Source organism: Staurois parvus, unplaced genomic scaffold (assembly GCF_062004578.1).
Source record: "Staurois parvus isolate SC_StPar_1 unplaced genomic scaffold, SC_StPar_1.0 ptg000201l, whole genome shotgun sequence".
In the NCBI taxonomy this organism is placed as follows: Eukaryota; Metazoa; Chordata; class Amphibia; order Anura; family Ranidae; genus Staurois; species Staurois parvus.
This window is the reverse complement of record NW_028317997.1, coordinates 1011680-1035965: the sequence shown is the minus strand read 5'-3', so window position 1 is coordinate 1035965 and position 24286 is coordinate 1011680. Positions and strand designations below refer to the sequence as shown.

The 24286-nt window shown below is 40.5% G+C and overlaps 1 protein-coding gene across 1 annotated transcript in view; it reads left to right on the top strand.

The window, feature by feature from the left end:
* The window catches only part of STAC (SH3 and cysteine rich domain), a 399298-nt gene that overhangs the window by 163289 nt on the left and 211723 nt on the right, over positions 1-24286 (top strand). The window contains exon 2 of the mRNA XM_089678256.1: positions 129-405. Coding sequence (XP_089534382.1) covers positions 129-405 — 277 coding nt within the window. The remainder of the gene's footprint in view (positions 1-128; positions 406-24286) is intronic.

The following is a 24286-nucleotide window of genomic DNA, read 5'->3' as shown; positions in this document are numbered from 1 at the left end:
TTTGTTTTTGTTTTTTTTTTAGCCAAGGATCCAAGAGATAAGGACAAGTGAATTTTGTTTAATGATTCTAAGTTCATAACTGCTAAATATTTTAGTAACTAAAGTCTCTTATTCTCATTTTCTTTTAGCTCCAGAAACTTAAGAAATCCCTATCCTTCAAGACCAAGAGCATACGGAGTAAAAGTGCAGACAATTTCTTCCAAAGAACTAATAGTGACATGAAATTTCAAGTAGATTTGGAGCTAGAAGATAGCCCAACCAGCACCAGAAGGACCCAAATCTCAGAAACTCAGTCAGCAAGCCCTACCAAAGTAATACAGCCGCCAGATAACAAGACGCACATTTTCCAGGAACATGTCTTTAAAAAACCCACATTCTGCGACGTATGCAACCACATGATTGTAGGTAAGACTTACAGTATGGTAAAATGATATCTTACATAATGTAGATGTGCTGGCAACATACCCCAGCTTAAATATGAACTACAGCTAAAAGCACAGTTTAAATGCATATATTTGAATGGTTTTACCTAACAGTTCTGTTCAGTCCTATAATTTGGATGCCCCTGTATCCACTAGGTCCTTACTTTTCTGTATAAGTGCTTCGCAAAACACCTTGATCACCTCTTGGCTTTTAGGCGGCACACGCAATATTGAAGGAGCAGCATTACACTAAGGAGTTCATATCTGTGCTTTCCCCAACTGTTAACATGATGCCAGTGTTAGCATGACCAGGGGCGGACTGACCATTTGGAAGCTGGGGCACTGCCCGAGGGCCCGGGGTCAGTAGGGGGCCCCATGAGATGCCCCTGGTACCTTTTTCATAGGCTTTTTTGAGTTTTGGCAAGGACACAGGGGCCCCATGATCCCCTATTGCCCAGGGGCCCCATGAGTTGTCAGTATGCCCCTGAGCATGACAGTCCCTGTATTACAGCCAAGCTCTAATTGGCTTTCACTGCTGGTCTCTCCTGTGTCTGTCTGAGCCCTGGTACATGTCTGATTACAGCAAGGTAATATAAATATATACAGTATATATGAGCAATGATAATGTATAGCTAATCATAAATCATTTTACCTTACATACTTAGAAGATTCCTTCTGACTGGTAATTGCAGGTAACTGAACTTTACTCTTCCAGTTATTAAATACGCCCCATTTATCATAACATTGATTTAGGCATCCTGTATGGAAAATGTATTGCTCATCAGATATTAGCTGTTGACATGTAAGTGTTGACTAGAGAATCAAAGCCTGATTTTCTGATGTGGATAACACAGGCACACAAGATGATCTAAAACTAACAATCATTGCTTCTAGTTCCAGTGTGTGCCCAAGATTAATAGTCTGTGTCAGTACACCCAATAATTTACCTCTTGTTGGCACTCACATAGCAAACAATTACTTTTTATCAGGGTGGATAAAAATCAATGATTTTTAAAAAAAAATAAAAAAAAAAATCAGATTTTTTTTTATTTAAATCAGATTTTTTTTATTTAAATCGGATTTTTTAAAATAAAATGCTTTTTGAGGAAAATATATTACCATCCAAAGTTTATTCCATCATGAAATAAAGATTAGTTTTTTAATTATGTAGAATAAGGCTGTATATGTTTAATTTTTTTGGTAAATAAATTCCATGAATCCATTCACAATGTCATGCTCTTCCAGAGGTTTTTGTAAGATTATTGGGCAGTTTCTCTGCCTACAAGATATTATCACAGATGATTGGTTTACTTTTGCAATTCTCAAAACTGAACTTGACTCAGCGGAGATCACACGCCTCTTCTTCACAGCAAAAATGTTATAACATGAACAGAGTTCAGAAAAAGACCTTCATCCTAACTTCTACAAACCTATGAATACAGAATCAACCCCTTCAGTGCTAAGTTTCAAGAAGTTCAGTGAATAGAATAGAAACAATATTTTTCGGATTGTTTGGAGTGGAATAGATCTGCACAAGAAGAAAGTGAGACTAAGTGTGAGGAGGAAGGGGCTGACAGTCTAAGTTTCTTCAAATATATATATTTTGTTTAGCCAAATTAGTTACCAAACATGGATGTTTAAGCAAATCACATATGCTGGAATGTTATTGTTTCAGTTGAATAAATCTATTTAAATTGTTATTATTAAGGTAATGATTATTTTTCTCCTTCCTAAGTACAACAGAAAAGTTGTCCAAATATGAATGATTAACCTATTAAACTGGGGATAAAAAAACTAATATGAAAAGTTGTTATTCTAAAAATCTTCATCTACTTGCATATTCAAGTTATACCAGCAAGAATTAGTCTTTATGTAGAAAACTAGGATTTACATCAAGCCTTACTGACTAGTGATTTAAATCGTGATTTAAATCAGTTTGATTTAAATCAAATTCACCCTGCTTTTTATTTAAAAAACATAGGGGGTTTTAACTAAAGACTGTAGAATGCAAAATCTGGTCCAACTCTGCATAGAAACCAACCACTTCCATGTTTTATTGCCAAAGCTTAATTGAAGAAGGTTAAATTAGAAGGTGACTGACTATCATGCACAGCTGCACCATAGTCTGAGTGCACCAGTTTTAGTAAATCTACCCCATAGTGTTCAGTTTAATATAAACATCATATTAGTTCACTCTAATCTGTGTATAAATCTAATTCCTGGTGGTAATTTACTTTGGTCAAAATAAATCTCGTCTCCCTCATTAAATGCAAAGTTGTATCTTCAGTTCTTATTGTCAGTTTCTGCCCCATGTGCTTACAATCTTGTTAAGGAAAATACCATTCTGCTTAAAATAAAAAACATGAATTTTAAAGATTGAATACAAATAGTTTGTGAAGTGTAACACTACCCCCTTAGGAGTCGCTGAGTTATTTTCAAGCTCCCTGTTGCTCTGAACCCCTCTCTGAAAGCCCAACCCCTGCTGACACCACAGTACTCTTCAGACCAGAGTAAATTACCACCAGAAAATAGACTCTTACACAGATTAGAGTGAATTTATATCATGTTTACATTAACCACTTCCCGACTGGCCGTTGTATATAAGCGGCCGGGCGGTGGCAGTGCAGGGTCGGGTGGCCGTTTATAAACAGCCTCCCCGCACCCTGCTTGTGCGCGTTCCCTGGGAGAGCTCAGCACCGCGATCCGGTGCCCGCTGTGTCCTCCGGACACAGTGAAACACCGATCGTCGGACGGGACCTCTGTACGAGGTCCCAATCATGTGATCACTGATTGGCCAATCAGTGATCACATGCAAAGTAGTAAGCAAGATGTCACTTGTCAGCAAGATGTCACTCCTCCAGACACAGTGAAACACCGATCAATGGACGTCCTGATCATGTGATCACTGATTGGCCAATCAGTGATCACATGCAAAGTAGTAAGCAAGATGTCACTTGTGACATCATTGCTTACTACGTGTGAAATCTGTGAATGATCACAGAGGTCACATGGTGCAAGGCTATTCACAACAGCCTTGTACCATGTGACAAGCTATGACCAATCACAGCTCACTCAGTACTTCTCAATGAGTGCAAGAATGCAGACAGAGAGAAAGAGAAATGATTGCTTTTACATCCTATATGGGTGTAAAAGCAATCAGTCTAAAAAAAAAAAAAAAAAAATCTTCATCACCCCCCACAAGTAGTACAGTGTCACCATGGTGACAGTATGTAAAAAAAAAAATAAAAATAAAAAATAATAATATAAAAAAATAAAATAAAAATGTAGAGAAAAATGTTTAAAAATTATAATTTTTGGTTATAAACTAATTTGGATTTTTTTTTTTTACTAAAAAAAATAACGGAATTAATTTTGGCCAAGATTTATGATGAAATATTATTTATTTGCCAAATTTTATAAAAAAAACACTTTTTTTCAAAATTTTTGGACTTTTTCATTTACATAGCAAAAAAAATAAAAATCCCAGCGGTCAATAAATACCACCAAAATAAAGCTTTATTTGTCTCAAAAAAATGGTAAAAAATTAATTTGGGTACAGTGTTGCATGACCGCGCAATTGTCATTCAAAGTGTGATAGCGCTGAAAGCTGAAAATTGCCCTGATCAGGAAGGGGGTAAAAGTGTCCGGTCTGGAAGTGGCTAAACTTGGCTGTAAACTCAATAAAACAGCATAAAGTGGTATATGTGTGCATAATGGCAATTACCACTCCTAGCAACTCTTAAGAAAAGAAACAACACATACAGCAAAATCTCAATCTGTGCTGGCAGGCCTGCTGTTCAGAAGTTAACCCAGAACCTCAAACCTGAGTAGTTTCTAGTCCCCAGTGAGCAAGGAAAACTATCAAAGGTTGAACTAGCTCACTTTGGACCTTCAGGACCTGATGGCAAGACTTTAATCTGAAATAGAGAAGAGCTCTTTAATTAGGGTAGTCAACATCCCTTTACATGCACTGAGGAATCTTCTGTGCTCTCGTTGGGGCCCGACAACAATCAAGACCTTTTTAATGGGAAGAGATGAAAGTGGCAGTCCCTCAAAGGATTAATAAAAAAAAAAAAAAGAAAAAAAGCAAGTACTATAACTTTATGTGGCACTGGACTTGGGTGGTGTCCCTTTAATGCAGTGTTTCTCAACTCCAGTCCTCATGGACCCCCAACAGGTCATGTTTTCAGGATTTCCCTCAGATGAAACAGCTGTGGTAATTACTAAGGCAGTGAAACTGATCAAATCACCTGTGCAAAATAATGGAAATCCTGAAAACATGACCTGTTGGGGGTCCATGAGGACTGGAGTTGAGAAACACTGCTTTAATGTATTAAGCAGGTTGCAAATTTTAGGCAAAAAAGGTGTCAGAAGCACTTGCTGGCAAAAGGCAACTCTGGGCTGCAGTAACTAATGGCGTGTGGTAGATTTTCCTTTGGGAAGGTAGGCTGATGGTTAAGGGAATAATGATGTAGTTTGGCCTGCAGAAGGTGTGCACTGCGGTCTGATGATCTCACTATGCTGCAAATGTGTTCAGCAGTAGCGGCCAGGGGAACTAGACTGTTAACTAAATGCAATGTCCGCAACTGTGTGCAGAAAAGTGGTAGATTTGAAGGAAAGTCAGTGCTCACTTGTTTAGCTGGTGTACGGGACTCTCTCATTCAATCTGTGGCATCACTCAGGTCGCGACAATCTCTCACTCTCTGTAGATGGGGGCCCTCACAGGTACTCATGTCCTACTTGCAGCATTCCGTCCAGGCACCACGCTCCGAGTCACCGGCCAGAAGAATGCCTTGCTGAACAGGGTGGCAAGGCTGGCAGTCAGCAACTTCTCCTTGCCTCTCTCCTCTCTAGCTCTGTGGCCTGGTCCGGTACTCTGGCAGTCAGCACAACTCTCTCCTTACTCCTGCTCTCCAGCTCTTCTTCCACTCACTTCCTATCCAGTCTCCCAGGCTTCTGTATATAAGTGTCCTCGCCCCCATGCCAGCTCCTCTGGGAAATGTAGTTGTCAGACACCGCCCGGCGGGATCTCTAGTGATCCAACGGGATTCCCCAGGACGCAGAGTCTAAGTCCCAGTCTGCCTTTTCACCAGAGCCCCTGATGGTGGGGATGGACTTGGTGCAAGACTGAAACCAGGTCGCGATCCCTGAGTGCACCCAACTGTGGTAGAGGGGTCCCGCTGAGGGTATGTGCCGGGGTGAGCCTGATGTGAAGAGGCTGACAAGTCCAGGTCCCGAGCGGGATGGATGGATGACAGTCAGGGGTGAGCGTGGTCAGACTAGCCGGGTCGGTAACGGTGGAGGCAGGTAGCTACCAAGCAGTAGACAGAGAGCAGTCACGAGCCAAGGTTCAGCAATGGGAGATCCAATAGTAATATAAACGACAAGTAGAGGAACAGTCAGGGACAAGCTGGGGGTCAGAGCAGGAGAAAGTCAACACAATTCAGGACAAGCAGGATCGGCAACAGGAATGCACTTCAGAAACACAGGTAGAGGAACTAGACCTTGTGGCAACCTGATCACCGCCTGGCCAATTTAAATAGTGTGCCCTGCACCATCATTGGGGCCAGGCGCGCACCCGCGTGGACGCCCAGGTACTAGTGCCTGCACATTGGTGCGCCTAGGCAATCTGCACCTGCGCAGACCTGTGCGCCGTGGCGAGACCCGCAGTCCCTGACAGTAGTCCTCTGATACACTTCTCCCCAATAAAGTCCTGGAGTTCAGCATACAAGGTCCATGAGACTGTTCTATAGAGTGTGATTGTCACTGAATTGCAATATACTGCAATTAACATCCTGTAACTTGCATTATAGCAAGGTGTTACAGAAGCATTCTTAATGGAGAAACCAGAGGAGATGCAACATTATTATACCAGTAAAGTACAACTAAAGGTTCATGTATGACATTGTAAACCAGCATTTCTCAACCTCTTTTCAGTCCCAGCAAACTTTAAAAGTTTTCAAGATCTTGAGGCACCCCAGTAAAAATTTAAAAAACTTTAACATTACTTATCAATGTGAAACCTGAGTCTGGGACAATGAACACAACTGCTTTGATGATATTAACTTCACATCAAAAGCCCCCCTTCACATTGGATGTCCCATCATATCAGAGGTCCCCCCATCACATCAGTGCTCCTCCTACACATCAGAGCCCCTCCCCATGAGTACCTTCATCACATCATAGTTGTCTCTTTACATCAAAGGCCCCATCACATGAGTACCTCTATCACATCACAGTATCCCTATCACAGAGCCCCCAATCACACATTCCACTTATCACAGAGCCCCCCAGACACACAGTACCCCATCACATAGGCCCACAAACACACTGTTCCCTCTTCACACCAGACCAGAAGCCTACCTTCTGGCTCCAACAGCCTGGCAGAGGGCAGTAGGTGGAAGAGGTCTGGAGGAGGCGGTATTCCAACTTCTCCTATGGGCAGTCAGAGTCATGTGTTGCCATGGTTTGGGCGAGCTGACCACTATTATCATAGCAACAAATGACACTGTGCATCCTAGCTCTGGAGCATCATTTATTGTTATGGTGCTGGTGGCCAGCCTGCTTTTATCATCACAACTTATGATATTAATCCAGGGAAAACTGGATCCTGTGCTTGTGAAAACCTTGGGGAACCCAGATGACACCCTGGTTGAAAACACTGGTCTAAACAAATACCAAATTCACATACTATATGGTGCACAAGCCCAATAAAATAAGCAAAAAAACGTTGCCTTCCATCTCTGAGCCAAATCTTTTTTCATTTTCATCTCATATGCTTCCCCTCTCAGACACTGCAGTTCACAGTGTAAATATTTCAGCAGCAGTGCTGTCAAACCAGAAAGCGATGGGCAGAACTAAGTGTGACCAGGATTGACAAAGCACAGGCTTGTGAATCAGCAGTGGCAATTTTGATAGTCATGCCACCCTGCAACATTTTTTGCCATCCTACTCTAGTGTAAGCAGTCACAGCCTACATGAGAGTGGCCACACCATACCAGGAAGCTGCATTAGATGGAAAATACTGGCAGGATCCTCAGATATTTGTTAGACTTTGCAGGAGGTCTTAGAGGAAATTGTACTTTATTGGTAAATCTAAAGGGTATTGTATACAATCTGTGGACTTGATCTAGTCAGTTTATGAAGGAGAGAGCCTGAGGACATTAATCTACCATATTAACTGCATATTATATTTCTTTATATTTATTCTCACAATCTAATGTTTTTTTCTGCACTTTGTTTTTGCATTTATGGCTATTGAATGAGCACACCCATGGGAATGTGCATTTTTACATTTAGACTTAAGTTTAGTTTTCAACTTTTTGTTTTAGAAAGCAGTGTTAGACAGCATAGGTAGAAAGTAATGCTATTCAATTCTCTAAAGAATATCATGAATGCCACTATTAGTACAAGGATGATAGTTATGAAAGGATTTCTAGGTTCTGTTTTGTCATAAAAGAGGGAAGTGCAATTGTGAAGTAGTTTTCATGCGAACAATATGTTGTAAAGAAAATGTGTGGGAAAGAGACAGTGACCTTGTTTTTTTTGTTTGTTATAATGAAAAATGTAGTGCATTTTGTAAGAAATATTTTAGTTTATCATAATTTTTAAACTCTTGAAGTCTACTTTAGTCCATCCTCCCTCTCCCAGCATTTATGTATTAAACTAGACTTTTCTAAAATGAAGAATCCTGGAGATCTTTGCATTCCAGCTTGCCATAGCTACACATCTTCTTCCCAGACCAGCACCTTGCCTTACTCGCATGTGCAGTGCAACCCAATTTTAAGAGGAAATCTGTCAGGGCTCCAGGTATGACCAGAGGTGTGTGGACTGACACAGGGAAACGCAGCCTTCAGATATGGTATAAACAATATAATTTATTAGGACTAACAATACAAAATGCAGTGCAAAACTAAACCTAAACACAGTGCAAACAAACCAAACCACCCACAGATAACAATACATACAATACAAGAGTCGTCAGGCAGGCCGGGTCAGTAGCAAATGGAGTACCAGGAAAAGGCGGGAGAGTGGTCGGGATTACAAGCTGGGTAGTAACTCACGGGCAGCGCGGTACAGAGGGTCAGGCAGAGAATGGTCAGGGTCACAAGCCAGGGATCAAGCAGGAGAAGTCAGCAGAGGTCAGGATCAGGCAGGGTCGGCAACAAGTCAGACAGGAACAGGAATACAGGATACAAGATGCAGGGGCCCATGGAAAAACACACACCAAGGCCCCGACTGTGAGTCTGGCCATTCCTTAAATACAACCCCCGCAATCAGCTTCAGGTGTTTGGCTGATTGCAGGGGTGAGTCTCTGATTGCTGAGAGCACCCGCTGGCCAGCTCTGGTACTGCAGCCCACAAGGCAGGTGAGTTCCACCATTATTGGCAAGTCCATTCCTGACAAAACCCATCAACAGATTAAAGAGATTAGTTTGGGATTTCCATTGAAGCAAATACTGAAATGATTTTACATTAAAGTGATTATTCCCTCGCATCCTGTATGTTCACTAGGACATGAAGTGGGGATAAATTTCCCCAACAGATAAACAGACAGCAATAGAAACCTACAAAGATGTAGAGGAAGGTGCCATTCTAATTTTTAGGCTGAAATGTAACATTCCATGTATTAGTCAATGAACATGTAAAAAATGGCTGACACATTTTGGGAGTTATGAAAATTTTCACTTCATCAGGATGGAAACTTGTGGGAAAAATAGGACTTTAGATGTGATTAGAACCTGAACAAGAACTTGTAATAATAGCAGCATTCACTCTAGCAGCTGGGGTAAGAGCCAATGCCACTCATGATGCCAACTACTGGCACCAACTACAACTCAGTATAAGAGCAGCCTCACCTAAAGTCACTGAATTTTATGAGTGCCAATTTATGATAAATATCCACCTTCTCCAAATATTTTAAAACCCAGTGCCATCTTTCTGTTTTCCAACAAACAATAGAAATTTGACACTACTACTCTACTAATTGTTTTTATAGCTGTCTGCCTCCCCATTGGAGAGCTCAGTTAAGCCCCCTACACAAGGGCCCAATACTAGGTGGAATCAGCTGGTTCAAGAGGAACTGGCCGACATTCAGCCTGTGTGTATGATAACCAGTCCGATAGTAGCTGGACATTTGTCCAGCTTTTGTCGAAGGGGATGACTGAAAAAAGTCTGCAGATCCGATTCCAATCAACGCTCTCTGCCAATGACCCAGAGGAATGACTGTAGCAGGGGCGGACTGACAACTCATGGGGCCCCCGGGCAATAGGGGATCATGGGGCCCCTGTGTCCTTGCCCAATCTCAAAAAAGCCTATAAAAAAGATACCAGGAGCATCTCATGGGGCCCCCTACTGACCCCAGGCCCTCGGGCAGTGCCTGAGTTTCCAAATAGTCAGTCCGCCCCTGGACTGTAGTGTCCAGAATCCGGTAACTTTGGGTTCTTTGTTCTGTGCCTCGACTCAAAGAACAACCTCAGCCCCTCTGACACACCTGGTCACACGTAAAGCCACAAGTGTAAAATACCCTAACTATAGCTGTAGGCTACTACCAGTAACTTGACATACACCCTTATGGTTGTAAATAATTTTAATCAATTGATATGAGTTAGAATTATTGGCAATTTGAACATAAATGAGCACACACAGGAAGATTACAATAGTCTGCTAGACAGAGTAATAACTATGCCAAATTGGCAAAAACTAGAATTTTATTCCACTAACTTAAATCAAAGGGTGAGTTAACAAATCAGCAATAAACAATATTAATGCTAAATGCAGTAATAATGAGGATAATTCTACACTGGAGTAGAGTGTGCTCTAAGGACTCGACTGGGGTACCTCTTTAACTAAGCAAATGGGCAAGGCCTCAAGGCATCAACTATTAGGGGCAGTCTTTAGTCCTGACTCCTCCACCAGCTAAGCATTGAGGGCCCGGTAACCATTAGCAGTCAATAAGGCCTGTAGAAAGTATTAGTGCTATAGGGTAGCTGGTAGATAGTTCATAATGGCTAAGTCTCTAGTCGTGAAGAAGCGGCCACAAGGTCCTCCCACCAGACCCAGCGGCACATCAACAGTGATCCCTCCGATCAGGTGTCGACTCACTTTGGGTTGCCCATAGTGACTCTGGTAGGCAGCACAACAGGTCCATACCCCGGTAGCAGCTTCATCCCTCTACACTCTGTACTCTAGTCCCACACACGTCAGAGGGCTATCCCTGGCACAAGCTCTCTTTCCCTCAGATGGTGTCTTCCAGCATGGTTCTCTCGCACACTCCACCCAGGTAGCACTGAACTGAGGAAAAAAATTCTGGTCAATGGATCTCCTGGACGCTGTCAGGAATGGACTTGCCAATAATGGTGGGACTCACCTGCCTTGTGGGCTGCAGTACCAGGGCTGGCCAGCGGGTGCTCTCAACAACCAGAGGTTCACTTCGGCAATTAGCCATTACCTGGGGCTGATTACGGAGGTGTATTTAAGGGATGGCCAGACCTGCAGTCTGTGCCTTGGTGTGTGTTTTTCCATGGACCTCTGTATCTTGTAACCTGCGTTGCTGTTCCTGTTTCTGCCTCTGCCTGACTTGTTGCCGACCCTGCCTGATCCTGACCTCTGCTGACTTCTCCTGTTTTGATCCCTGGCTTGTGACCCTGACCATTCTCTCCGCCTGCTCCTCCTGTACCTACCTGCCCGATAGTTATCGACCCGGCCTGCCTAACTATGTTGTGCTCTACATGTGTATGTACCTGGGTATCTATATCAGTTTAGGGTTGGGTTTGTTTCACCTTGTTGTATGTATTTGTGTTAGCTTGGGGTTTGGTGCACTGCGTTTATGTTTGTATTGTTAGTCTTTAATAAAGCGTCTTATTTATACCATATCTGAAGCTTGTGTTTCCCTGTGTCAGTGCACACACTTCTGGTCATACCCGCATCCCTGACAGACGCTTTGTTTACAAACAGAAGCTGGTGGGAAAATTACTGCCATTTAGCAACAATAGTCTTTTTTTTTGGGGGGGGGGGGCTAATGCTGGAGTACATTCTAAAGGTGTTCCACTTCAATGCAGGCCTAAATAATTCCCACGTATGTCATTTAAAGGAATTGTGTACTTTTAATTCTGCTCTTTAAGCTGCATTAAACAACCAGCCCCCTGCTGAATTGTATTTTTTCCTTTAATTTGCATTGGTACATGTTCCTCATGACAGAGCCCAGCTACCCATGCACTTCTTACCAATTGCCCTTGAAAAAGATCAGGAAAAATTACAAGATGTAACCCCTATAGACTTAAATGGTGTGTGGGTGCTATGTTCGGAGTTTGTGTCTTTTTAAAATTATTGTGTGAATGTACAACAAACCAATACTCCTCATAACTACTCCTTGTATTTACCAGATTGTTTACTTTCTTCTATCATAACAAGTATTGAGCAGATGGGAAAGATCTTGTGGGTTGACCAGTTTACAGTGTAGGGTATATTGGCTTAGGGCGCTTTTGGCATCCACCTTACCAATATGCTGAAGAAACGTATTTTATGTTTCCAGTACAACATGTAAAGTTCCTTCAGAACAGATGATGATTGGTTTTATTTCTAAACATAAGGCTAAACTGATGTCATTGCAACTCTAATAAATGTACAATCAGATATAAGAGTAAGAGGCCAAGGCTGCGATATGCCATCTGGTATTGCAGCACAAACAACTGAAGCCATGAAACAGAAGCTGCTATTCCCATGTAAGATATGTGTAATTATTTAACTGTTTCAAAAAAGAAATTTACAAGATGAGGACAATATTCTAAAGAAGAGAATTAACATAACATCTCAAATGAAAATCAGAGGATATAGTGCTAGCTTGTTGTATGCTGGTCATACAGATCCCCTAGCAGGCTTTTGCATTTCTACCATTTGTCAACCTTGCATGTTAACATCCTATTCTTTCTATAGCAATAATGGTGTAAACCTCCTGCACTCAACAATGTCCAGCTACATCAGTGGTTCTCAACCTTCTTAATTCCGTGACCCTTTAATACAGTTCCTCATGTTGTGGTGACCCCCAACCATAAAATTATTTACCCAGTAATTATAATTCATGAAGTGTCGTTTTACCTCCAATACTGCTGCTTTCAACACAGTAGCTGCTTTCAACACAGTAGCTGATTTCTACACAGTAGCTGATTTCTACACAGTAGCTGCTTTCTACAGAGTAGCTGCTTTCTACACAATAGCTGCTTTCTACAGAGTAGCTGCTTTCTACACAGTAGCTGCTTTCTACACAGTAGCTGCTTTCAACACAGTAGCTGATTTCTACACAGTAGCTGCTTTCTACACAGTAGCTGATTTCTACACAGTAGCTGCTCTTTACACATCGGAAATATGTGTTTTCCCAGATGGTCTTAGGCGATCCCTGTGAAAGGGTCGTTCGACCCCCAAAGGGGTCACGACCCACAGGTTGAGAACCACTGAGCTACATAAACTCAAGAGAAGCTGCTAACATTAAATCATCTACCAATGATTAACATAAACATATAAATGGAAAAAAATGTGCATATATCCATATACATATAAATATATATTTTATATATATATATATATATATATATATATATATATATATAAAAGTGTCAAATAGTGTATCATAAGTGAAAATTCACTAAATGAACTAATAACAGAGTGATATCATGCAAAAATCTTTAGGACATTATTGAATGTGAACTCAATCATAAACACTCCAACCGTGATGGTGATGCATATTAATTACTACTAATGCTTATTAAATGTTACCCTCAGAAAAGGATACATAAAAATACAGACCAAACCATGTAAAACTACACACATATATATATCTCTATACATACCCCATTCAGTGAAAAAAATATATGAAATCAAATATGCATATAGTTAACATAATACAGTGCAACCACAAAAACTAATCAGTGCTCCTAAAGTCCAATATATGCTGATGATAACCCTTAGATGAAAAGCAGTCGTGATGGTATTTGTGCGCACGTGGATATGGTAGTTGACAGAAGACAATCCGACCACCGGCTGGATAAGCCTCTCACCTTATAACTTCGACCCTTGCGGGTCAAAGTGCTTTACGGGATCCTCCTCACAGATCCTCCAAGCTAGCTGTCACTCCAAATAACCGCTCTCGCCGCACACAAATCCCTCAATGGGTCAGCACTCCACTAATGGCTCCTCTCCAGGTAAGATCAAGTGTAGCGCCAGTATCTCATTTGGAACATAAAACACATGCTCCCATAGTGTAGTATATTTATTACTGATATAGGGACAGTAACAGTAAAAAATGCGCACTCACATTTAAATAGTAGAAGTCATAACTCCAACCCCATGCTTTCGGATGAGGTGAATATGTATGGGTGTACAACAGGTGTACCAAGATGGCCGCTACACCGGAAGTGCGTCACTAATGTCAGGCCGATGCGTTGCGTCACAGTACCATGTGACTTCCTATTCTTTCTACTCTCTTTGTAATGCCGTAACATTCAAGACATTGAAAAGAGTATTACCCACTTGCCCTCCAGAGGTTTTACCCCCCCTTCTTGACCAGGCCATTTTTTTGCGATACGACGCTGCTTTACTTTAACTGACAACTGTGCGTGGCCATACAACGATGCACTCAAATGACATTTACGTCCTTTCTTGCGGTGGTATTTGATCACCTGTGCATTTTTTTTTTGAGCTATAAACGAAAAAAAAACCTGACAATTTTGAGAAAAACATATATTTTTGACTTTTTGTTATTAACCATGTCCAGTAAAAAAATGTAAAAATCAAATTTCATCATAAATTTAGGCCAAAATGTATTCTGCTACAAGTCTTTGCTGAAAAAAATCCCAATACGTGTAAATTAATTGGTTTACATGAAAGTTGGAGCATCTACAAATGGCGATACAGTTACTAAAATTTTTTTTTTCACTAGAAATGGTGGCGATCAGCGACTTATAGCAGGACTGCGGCAAGCATTCTGACACTGGGGGGAACTGACCTGGTGTCACTGACATCCCCAGTGACACCAATACAGTGATCAGTGCTAATAAAAAGCACAGACACTGTACTAATGGCACTGGGCAGGAAGGGGTTAACATGTGGGGTGATCAAATGGTTAACTGTGTGCTGTTTTACTGTGTGCTGTGTGTGTGCTTTACACTGTAAGCACACTGCTTTGTATGGCTGTGCTATACAGAGCCATACAAAGCAGTGTGCAGGAGCTGACAGGAGAGAGATCTGTGCTGTTTATACACAGGTCTCTCCCCAGTTTGGGATACTCGGTGATCAACGGGTGCAGGTAGGGAATCAGGCTGAAGGAAAAAAAAAACAGATTCCTCCATGCAAACAAATTAAGTTGATGGTGGAATCTCTCCCACTGGGAATTGTCTATCTCCCAATACTACCTGGTGGGTCAGTCTGCCCCATTACAATCCCCCCAGTTCAGACTGACTGTACTGAGGGACAGTTTGACCTGGGGGGAATTGTACTGGGGAACAGACTGACCTGTAGGGATTGTACTGGGGGACAGACTGACTGTGCTGGGGAACAAACTGGTGGTAGTGGGGGACAGACTGACCTGGAGGGATTGTACTTGGGGACAGACTGACCTGTAGGGATTGTACTAGGGGACAGACTGACTGTATTGGGGAAAAAACTGGTGGTAGTGGGGAATACAGACTGACCTGGAGGGATTGTACTTGGGGACAGACTGACCTGTAGGGATTGTAATAGGTGACAGAATGACTGTATTGGGGAACAAACTGGCGGTAGTGGGGGACAGACTGACCTATAGGGATTGTACTAGGGGGCAGACTGACTGTATTGGGGAACAAACTGGTGGTAGTGGGGGACAGACTGACCTGGAGGGATTGTACTTGGGGACAGACTGACCTGTAGGGATTGTACTAGGGGACAGACTGACTGTATTGGGGAACAAACTGGCGGTAGTGGGGGACAGACTGACCTGGAGGGATTGTACTTGGGGACAGACTGACCTAGAGAGATTGTATTGAGGCACAGACTGGCCTGGGGGGGATTGTACTGGGGGACAGACTGACCTAGGGGGAATTGTATTGGAAGACAGACTGTGAATTTTGAGAATTAATTTCTCCAGAGTGCCTGAAACTACAGATATCAGTGAAGACTTGTTATACGGTTCTTTTACTGTCTTTTATGAATATGCACATACAGTATTTAAATAACTATAGCCTGGCTAAATTTTTTTTACTTATCCAATATACTCTTTGCAGTGCTCTGTGTTTTCATGTCTCTCTGAAACTACTGAATTTTTAAGTAAAAACAAGTACTGGTTCCTGAAACTAAAGTTTCAGTGGTAAATATACTGCTTCACATTCAGGTAGAGTTGATTTGACTTTGAATTCAATTACCCTGCAATGATTTCCCCATACAGTTCCAATTATAAGGTCTCACTTTCCTGATTCAAGTAGAAATAATGTTCTATCCAAAGGCATCAATCTGGATCAGTGTGACATCAGAATGAATGGTATGAGTTTATTAGTTTTTATCTGCATCTTCATTTTATTGTACTTTAGGAACTAAGCATATCCTGTTCAACAACATGATTCCCACCTGAAATATTAGATATACTATATGTGATACATCTAATACACATGTCATTTTGTCGCTTACTTTTTGCTTAATACATGAATACTACGCTTGCTGTGTTTCCTCTATCCTGACCTATTCATAATTTTATCTTTGACAAAAGGCATTAGAGCCAATAGAGATGTCAAAATGAAGGTGGTTTTTAAAAATGCAATGGGCTATAAAGAGTATGTAAACCCAACATTTTATATTCCTGATATGTGCCTGCCATGTACTTGTATGAAAAAGTATCCTGTTCTCTTTCTATTCTTTCCTTTGTGTGAAATGCCTGGTGTTTCTGACAGTCCCTCTGTTTTCATATTAAATACTAACCACACTAATAAGGGGAACACACTGTGGTCTGTTCTCTAGCTACCCATATGGAAGAAAAATATATTTATATTAATTTATATTTATAAAAGAAATATTCTTCCCAAATATATTGCCATATATTTGAAATACTACAATTTTGGCCATATTCAATACAGTATATTTCAAAATATATTTTAATAAATGTATATATATAATGCATGTTGAAATGTGTTTTTATTACAAAATATATGAAAAATATTTTTAAAAATACATTTCAAATACTGTATGCTGTATGTCTTTAAAAATACAAATCTACATTTTTGGAATGCATTTACAAATATATGTAAAAATGTTAAAATAAATTTTTTATCTGTTAAAAAATTTTTTTAAATATATTCTTCAGATTTTTTTTAACATATAAAAAAGTCATTTTAATATAAATTTTTACATATATTTGTAAATGCATTTTTCAAAAATGTAGATTTGTATTTTTAAAGAAATACAATATGTTTGAAATGTATTCTCCCTCTCCGTCAGTAATGCTCCTCAGTCACCGGGTGCGGGCGAGTAAACACCAGCCGTGACCCTGTGATTGACAGCCGAGGCCGCAAATGGCGGCATGGGTAGGGCACGCGTGTGGCTCGTGTGTGCCCCCAACCCGGAGATGCAAAATCACGTATATATAAGTGATTTTGTGCATCCCCTGACGCCCTGTAGCAGTATATCTGCTATAGGGTGGCGGGAAAGCCGTTAAGCAGCATAATTAGTAGCATTGAGTGTCCATCTTTGCCAAAGTTGGCTAACTGCAATATTTGTCATTTAATTTTTTAAATCGCTCCACTTGTTCTAGTGTTTATATATGTAAAGTGTACTTAATGTTAGAAAAACACTATAAAGCAATGTCCACTTATTTATTTGTGTGAAAAGGCTATTCTAAACTTACAAAAAAGCTGTGGAATAGTAAATGTAGCAAACATACCCACTTTTTTAAAAAACCTTGCCTTTGGGTATAATTTTTAATTATATACATTGAGATATACAAGTATGCTTGTTACATATGCTTTACTTTCTGGTTGTGTTTTGCCTCTACAATCTAAACACTGCAAGTGTGATCTCTATAATGTATCCAGTTGTGGCAAGATAGCTGCACATACAGTCTCAGTAGAGTTAGCAGACAATGACTTGATCCAAATGATATCATGTAGATCAATAAAAAAGCTTTAATCCAAAAAAAATTACCAGACGCTTCTAACAGCAGCATTTATTACTTTATCACTGACTTTGTCACCGCAAGAGCTGACAACACATGTTCAGTACCTTTATGCTGCACTACTGTGCATTATTGCCTAAATCCTAATTTCTCATTAGCAACCCATTTAGTAATTTCTGCATTCCCTTGTTTCAGATTTTACTAAAGCTGCACATGTTTGAATCCTGTAAGCAGCTGGACCTGCATTCAGCCCTACTGCACATTAAATTCGTTTTTTTTTGGCAACCCATTTTCTGTGCCGCAGAGGGTCTCTGTACATCAAACATACTGTATGTAAACACTGTCTTTGTAGAAAATGTTCATTTGGTTGGGCATGAAAGAATAATGTGGACAGAATCTGTTATTCAGACTACCATGTTTCTTTGTTTACAGTCTATGTCTAAATTATATTAAGTTCAAATCTGCAATTACACTGCACCTCCAATTACCATTTCAAGGGGAACTGTGGTCTTATTTTTCATGTTTTCTAGATACACATATGGAAGATGTCAAGTTTATGTTAATCGTACAGCATTTGTTAATTTTTGAGTTCTGAAAGGAAAATTCAAATCCATTCAGGAAAGAAAAACTTTTGAACTAAGAATGATAATTCTATTTGACAGAAGAGATAACGGCCTTAAGTTGGACATGGGATTCCTCAATCATTATCCAACAGTTTTATGACTATTAGCTAGCTTGACTCCCTCTGTGTGAGTGTAGTATCCCCCCCTCCCCCCCTCCTTTTGCTGTATCTTATCTGTAGCCTTTTTATATATATATATATATATATATATATATATATATATTATATATATAAAATATATTTTTTTTTTCATCCCTTCTAACATTCTGCTTAAACTTTGTGATTTGTAATAGTACTGCTTGGACCTTGAAGAAGGGGACACACCCCGAAATCTTGTCCTCAAAATTGTATGTTAGTGCAAATAAAAAAAGTATCACGGACAGTACTCAATTAATTTTTTAAAAACCTTGCTTTTGGGTATAATTTTTAATTATATACATTGAGATATACAAGTATGCTTGTTACATATGCTTTACTTTCTGGTTGTGTTCTGCCTCTACAATCTAAACACTGCAAGTGTGATCTCTATAATGTATCCAGTTGTGGCGAGATAGCTGCACATACAGTCTCAGCAGAGTTAGCAGACAATGACTTGATCCAAATGATATCATGTAGATCAATAAAAAAGCTTTAATCCAAAAAAAATTACCAGACGCTTCTAACAGCAGCATTTATTACTGCCCGTGTGCGTGTGGCCTTAAAGTATTGAGGTGTGCCAAGATACTGATCTTTTTATGATGAATGTCTTCTATAACTAAGTAATCAAAGAATAAAAAGGTGCGGAGCTGAAAAGTGGCTAAATTCACCATACATACAATATAACAGCGTATATATCAAAATGGTGGATGGAAAGTGACAAACGTGCACAATGTAAAAATAGAGGTGATATTGTTGAGCACTGTCAATGTGCTAGGTGTTCATGATCAAACACAGTTCAATAAACAGTTCATAAAGTGCTATGGAGGTGAAAATCCATCCGGGGTAATCCCAGGTCCGTGCACCTTACAGTATTCCGGTGGTGTGCTGTGAAATAATTAAAAATGCGCACTCACCAGATGCGCAACCGTTATGCGCATATATGCATGTATTGAGCTCCAAGGATATCTGCTGGAATATATAAAAATTATAACCACTTCCTAATATTATAAATGTACAACCAACACCCCAAAGCACCAACAACACCTTCACCCCGAAGACTTAACAATTTATAAACAGAAAGTGCTTTAAATGAATAAAATAAAAAATGAAAAATGAAAATCCTCTATTAACAACTACACAAATAAAGTCCAGACCCTAAAGTGTTCTCCAAATAAAGGCTAATGAGCACTGAAAAGTGATTCACATACACAGTGTTTTTCACTGTTTGGATTCACCGTTTTTTCTCACTTTATTCACTTTTTTTCACAAAATAATAGTTTTGGTTTTATGTCACTTGAGTCACTATATTTGATATTTAAAGGATAATGCACTATGTGATTTTTTCTTTTTTTTTTGAGGGTATATTGCTGTGGAATATATTGGAAGAACTACAATCCTTTGGACATTTGTTTTTTCATTGCTATGAAAATTAGCCTTTATTTGGAGAACACTTTAGGGTCTGGACTTTACTTGTGTAGTTAATAGAGGATTTTCATTTTTTATTTTATTCATTTAAAGCACTTTCTGTTTATCAATTGATATCTGCTGGAAACCTCCTTCAAAACCGGGTCAGCCAGAAGTGGTCATAAATCGCTATGGATCCCCTTCCCCTGGGCATCCAGCTGCACCTAAGGCCTCTCTCCGGGATGGGCTCTGTATAAGTATCCGCTCACAGAGAGCCAAAAAGAAGGAGGCCCATAGTGCAGTATTCCAAGCAATGAATCGTTTATTGTATAGTAAAGACAGGTAAAACACTGACCATATATAACGAAGTAGACACATAAAATAATCCTTGTCTATTTATTTAATTTATGAAATGATAGATAAAACAATACTTTATTTTTCATTTTGACTGGTGTTTTTACCAAAGAGAAACAACTTCAAAATCAAAGTACTGTAAAAAGGGAACTGTTTATTTTCTTAGTGCCCATTTACACTAAAATTGTGTGATTCAAGGGATGCGATCTTTTGCTCATTCATTTGAATAGGCTTAAATCGCACTGGATTGCACCAGAAGTAGTACATGCACTACTTTGTATTGTGCACCGCGTTTGTGTTCTGTGTTTGGGGTGTTGTTAGCAATACATTGACACCTGCAGCATATCACACACCCAGTGTGTTCTGAACATGGTGTGGGAAATGTGCATGGAAAGTGGGTTTCCCGCTCCACGATCTTTTGTCAGTTGGCCCTTACTCAATTTTCCCTGACACTCTTTTTAACTACATGCCGCCCAGCCACTGTGTATATACGGCGACAGGGCGGCACTCACAGGCAAAACCAAGTTTTAAGACGTGTGTTTTGTAAACAAATAGGGGGCGCGCACGAAGCGTGCCGCCGCCCTATCTGTCCCATGGATCACCGCCACAGATGTGAGTCGCCGGGTCACAGCCGGTCCTTAGCGGCTATCTCCCGGCGATCTGCGGCAAACAGTGACAGACAGGACAGCTGCAGTAGCTGTGCTGTTTGTTACTTCCCTGTCAGCTCGAGGATGAGCTAATCGAGAAAGAACAGTTTCTCTTTCTCGATCAGCCTTGTCCCGTCCAGCACACACCCCCGCCCCCTAGTAAAACACTCCCCTCACTCCTATAACCCTTCCCTGCAAAATAAAGTTAACCCCTTCCTCCCCATTGCCATTAGTACAGTGTCAGTGTTTTTTTTTTTTGCACTGATCACTGTATTAGTGTTTTTGGGGATGTCAGTGACCCCAAGTCAGTACCCCCCAATGTCAGAATGTCCGCCGCAGTCCCGCCATAAGTTGCTGGTCGCTGCCATAAGTCCCTGATCGCCGCCATAAGTCGCTGATCGCCGCCATTATTAGTATAAAAAAAAACTAAAAATCCCAGTATCTTTCCCGCCATTTATAAACGCTATAACTTTCACGTAAACCAATTAATTTACACGTATTGGGTTTTTTTTTTTAGCAAAGACATGTCGCAGAACGCATTTTGGCAGAAATTTATGACTAAATTAGATTTTTGCATTTTTTTTTACTGGACATGTTTTATAACAAAAAGTCCAAAATATTGTTTTTTTTTCCTCAAAATTGTCAGCCTTTTTTTTATAGCGCAAAAAATAAAAACCACCAAAAGAGAGCTCAATTTATGGGGAAAAAAAGGATGTAAATTTCATTTATGTACCGTATTGCATGACCGCACAATTGGCTGCACCCTTTGATCAAGAAAAGTTTTCGATCCCTTTTTGAACCCGCAGAATTTCGAAGAGTGTATGGCCAGGGCAAAACAGTCACTCAGGAAGTAATTTAGCCAGAGGCAGCCCCATGCAGTCACCAGCATACCCAGCAAGGAGTTAAACAATGGCTGCCAACATATTTTTCTTACAATAGATGTACTTTGATGATGTTAAAGTATGTCCAAAGTCAAAACTATTTTCAATTTGGATAAGGCCTGGTTCACACTAGTGCGATTTCAGATGTTGCACAGAATGGCAAGACAATGGAAATCACATTGGTTTCAATGGTGTGCATTTACATCAATGCAACACAGATCAGCCTAATTTTGGGAAAGGTTCCTGTACTACATTGGTATGATTTCAGAGTGATTTTGTACCCCTAGAACAGGGGTCTCCAAACTTTTTAAGCAAAGGACCAGTTTAGTTTAGGGGGGCTGGACTGTAGCCAATAGGAGTAGAAAATGCCCCGGCATCAGTGACCCATCATTGGTTTTAAAGGGAGGAATAGCGCCCCATTGTTGATATCAGTGAGAAGAAAAGTGCTCCATTGTTATCAGTGAGAAATATAATGCCCCATTGATGGTGTCAGTAGGGGGAACGGTGCTCCATCATTGATGACAGTTGGTGGAATAGTGCCTCAAGGGCCAGGTAACTCAAACAAAGGGCCACATCCGGCCCCCACAGTTTGAAGACCACTGCCCTAGAATATGCAAACCACATCCAAAATGCAAACAATGTAGCAACCAAGTTGCACTATATAACCCCACTGAAAATCAGATTGTAGTAGTGTAAACCTAGCCTAACGTAGGGAATGGTTAAAACTCCCAACAGCTTTTATTTGGCTATTTGTATGTGTCCCGCTGCAAACATTTTCTTTCCATTCCTTTTCCATTCCATTCTGTCATTTCCTGTCCAGAGACACAGCATGTACTGATGATAACTATAAAATTTGGGATTTTCCATTGTTTTCTTTCCCAGTGATAAGGGTCACCAGCACAAATAGAAAGACTGAATCTCCCCAATGGAGAAACGTACAGCACTGAAAACCTGATAGAACTTCTAATTATTTCCCACTGTATACAAAAACGTTTTGCCTTTAGGTTTATCATTTTTTGAATGGTTTATCATGTTGCTGGCCACAACTATAGGAAGTTAATATACTACTATTTTTCCTTTTTAAGAATCAAATTATTCATATAAAATGAACAAATGGATAGAAAATTTGCATTTACTTCAAGATACCCAAAAAATAAAGTAAACATTGTTACAAATGAAATGTGTGACAACATTGTCGATGTGGGATCTCAAAGGTCTTTTCTTGGCCAGAGCGATCCATCTCAATGTCATCGGTAACTATGGGCTTGATGAGAGGAAGCTAGGGACAATTCTTGGGACATGTAAGAGGAAGAGAGGTGAAGAGTGAGACGTGATTGGCCAAGAAAGGTGAGACAAAAGAATCAGCTAAGGCACATTTTGCAGTATTGCTGGAGTCCCCAACACTACAGAAGGAAAAATTGTGAGTGGCTATTCCTTGACAATCCTTGTGAACACTGGGGCTGATTTACTAAAGACAAATAGACTGTTCACTTTGCAAGGAAATTTGCTGCTTGCGAGTGGAATTTGCCTTTAGAGTTTAATGAATGAGGTAAAGCTCTGCTGACTTACATTATCCAATCATACACAAGTAAAAATGTTTTTTTTTTTCCTTGCTTGTGTTTTGGTATTCTTTGCAAAGTGAATATTCACCACATTTACTAACTGCTGGGGCCAATTCCCTTGCAAAGCGAACAACCTATTTGTCTTTAGTAAATCAATCCCAGTGTCAGATCTGAGCTACCAGGAGCTTTACAATACTAAGACCCCTTTCCCCCTCCTCATAAGAACAGCATGGAAGCAGGCGCTAACTATTCTTTGATATAGAGATTATGGGTTTCATTTACTAAAAACAAATTGGCTGTTCTCTTTGCAAGGGAAGTTGCACTTTGCAAGTGAATTTTCCCAGAGCTTGGTGAATGTGGTGAAATTTCACTTTGCAAAGAATACCCAATCACATGCAGAAAAAACAAACAAAGCATTTTTATTTCCACGAATAACTGAATGCATTAAGCTTTGGTGCAAATGTCCTTGCAAAGTGAACAGTACATTGGCCTTTAGTAAATCAACCCTTAGGCTGAGTTCAAACTTCTGCGGTGCGGTATATCGCATGTGATTCTCACAGGAACCACACCTCATTTCAGTGCAAATCACATGCGATTTGTGTGCGGTGCGATTGGAGCCATACATTTTGTATGGCTCAGATCGCACCGCATTCGCACCAGAAAGGTGCAGGACCCTTTTATTTGTCCGCACTAGAATCGGATCACATGGGTATTCACACCCATGCGATCCGATTCTGTACATCGCACCGTGTTTTGCGGACCGATTTCGGAGCGTTGTTAACTTAACATACACACCCACAGCAGTTCGCATGAATGGGCGCGATTGTAAAAGCGGTGCGGAATTTGCACAGAAAATGCTGCAAATTCATCACCGCATCAGTGTGAACCCGGGCTTTAGCCTAACAAACTGTAAACTAGAAAAGCTCCAATTTCTGGGGAAATTGTGTGAAGTGTTCTTGCCTCCACCAGTAGTCTACAACTGGAGTGGGTGGAGTAACTGGGTGGAGTGGCTTGTCACTCTGCTGCCTGCTCACACACCTGGGTTCCTATGGCAACTCACTCTACAGCCAGGGCAGAGAAGAGCGGTTAAAAACAAACAGCTCCAACTTGCTCACTTTACTGGCGGTTG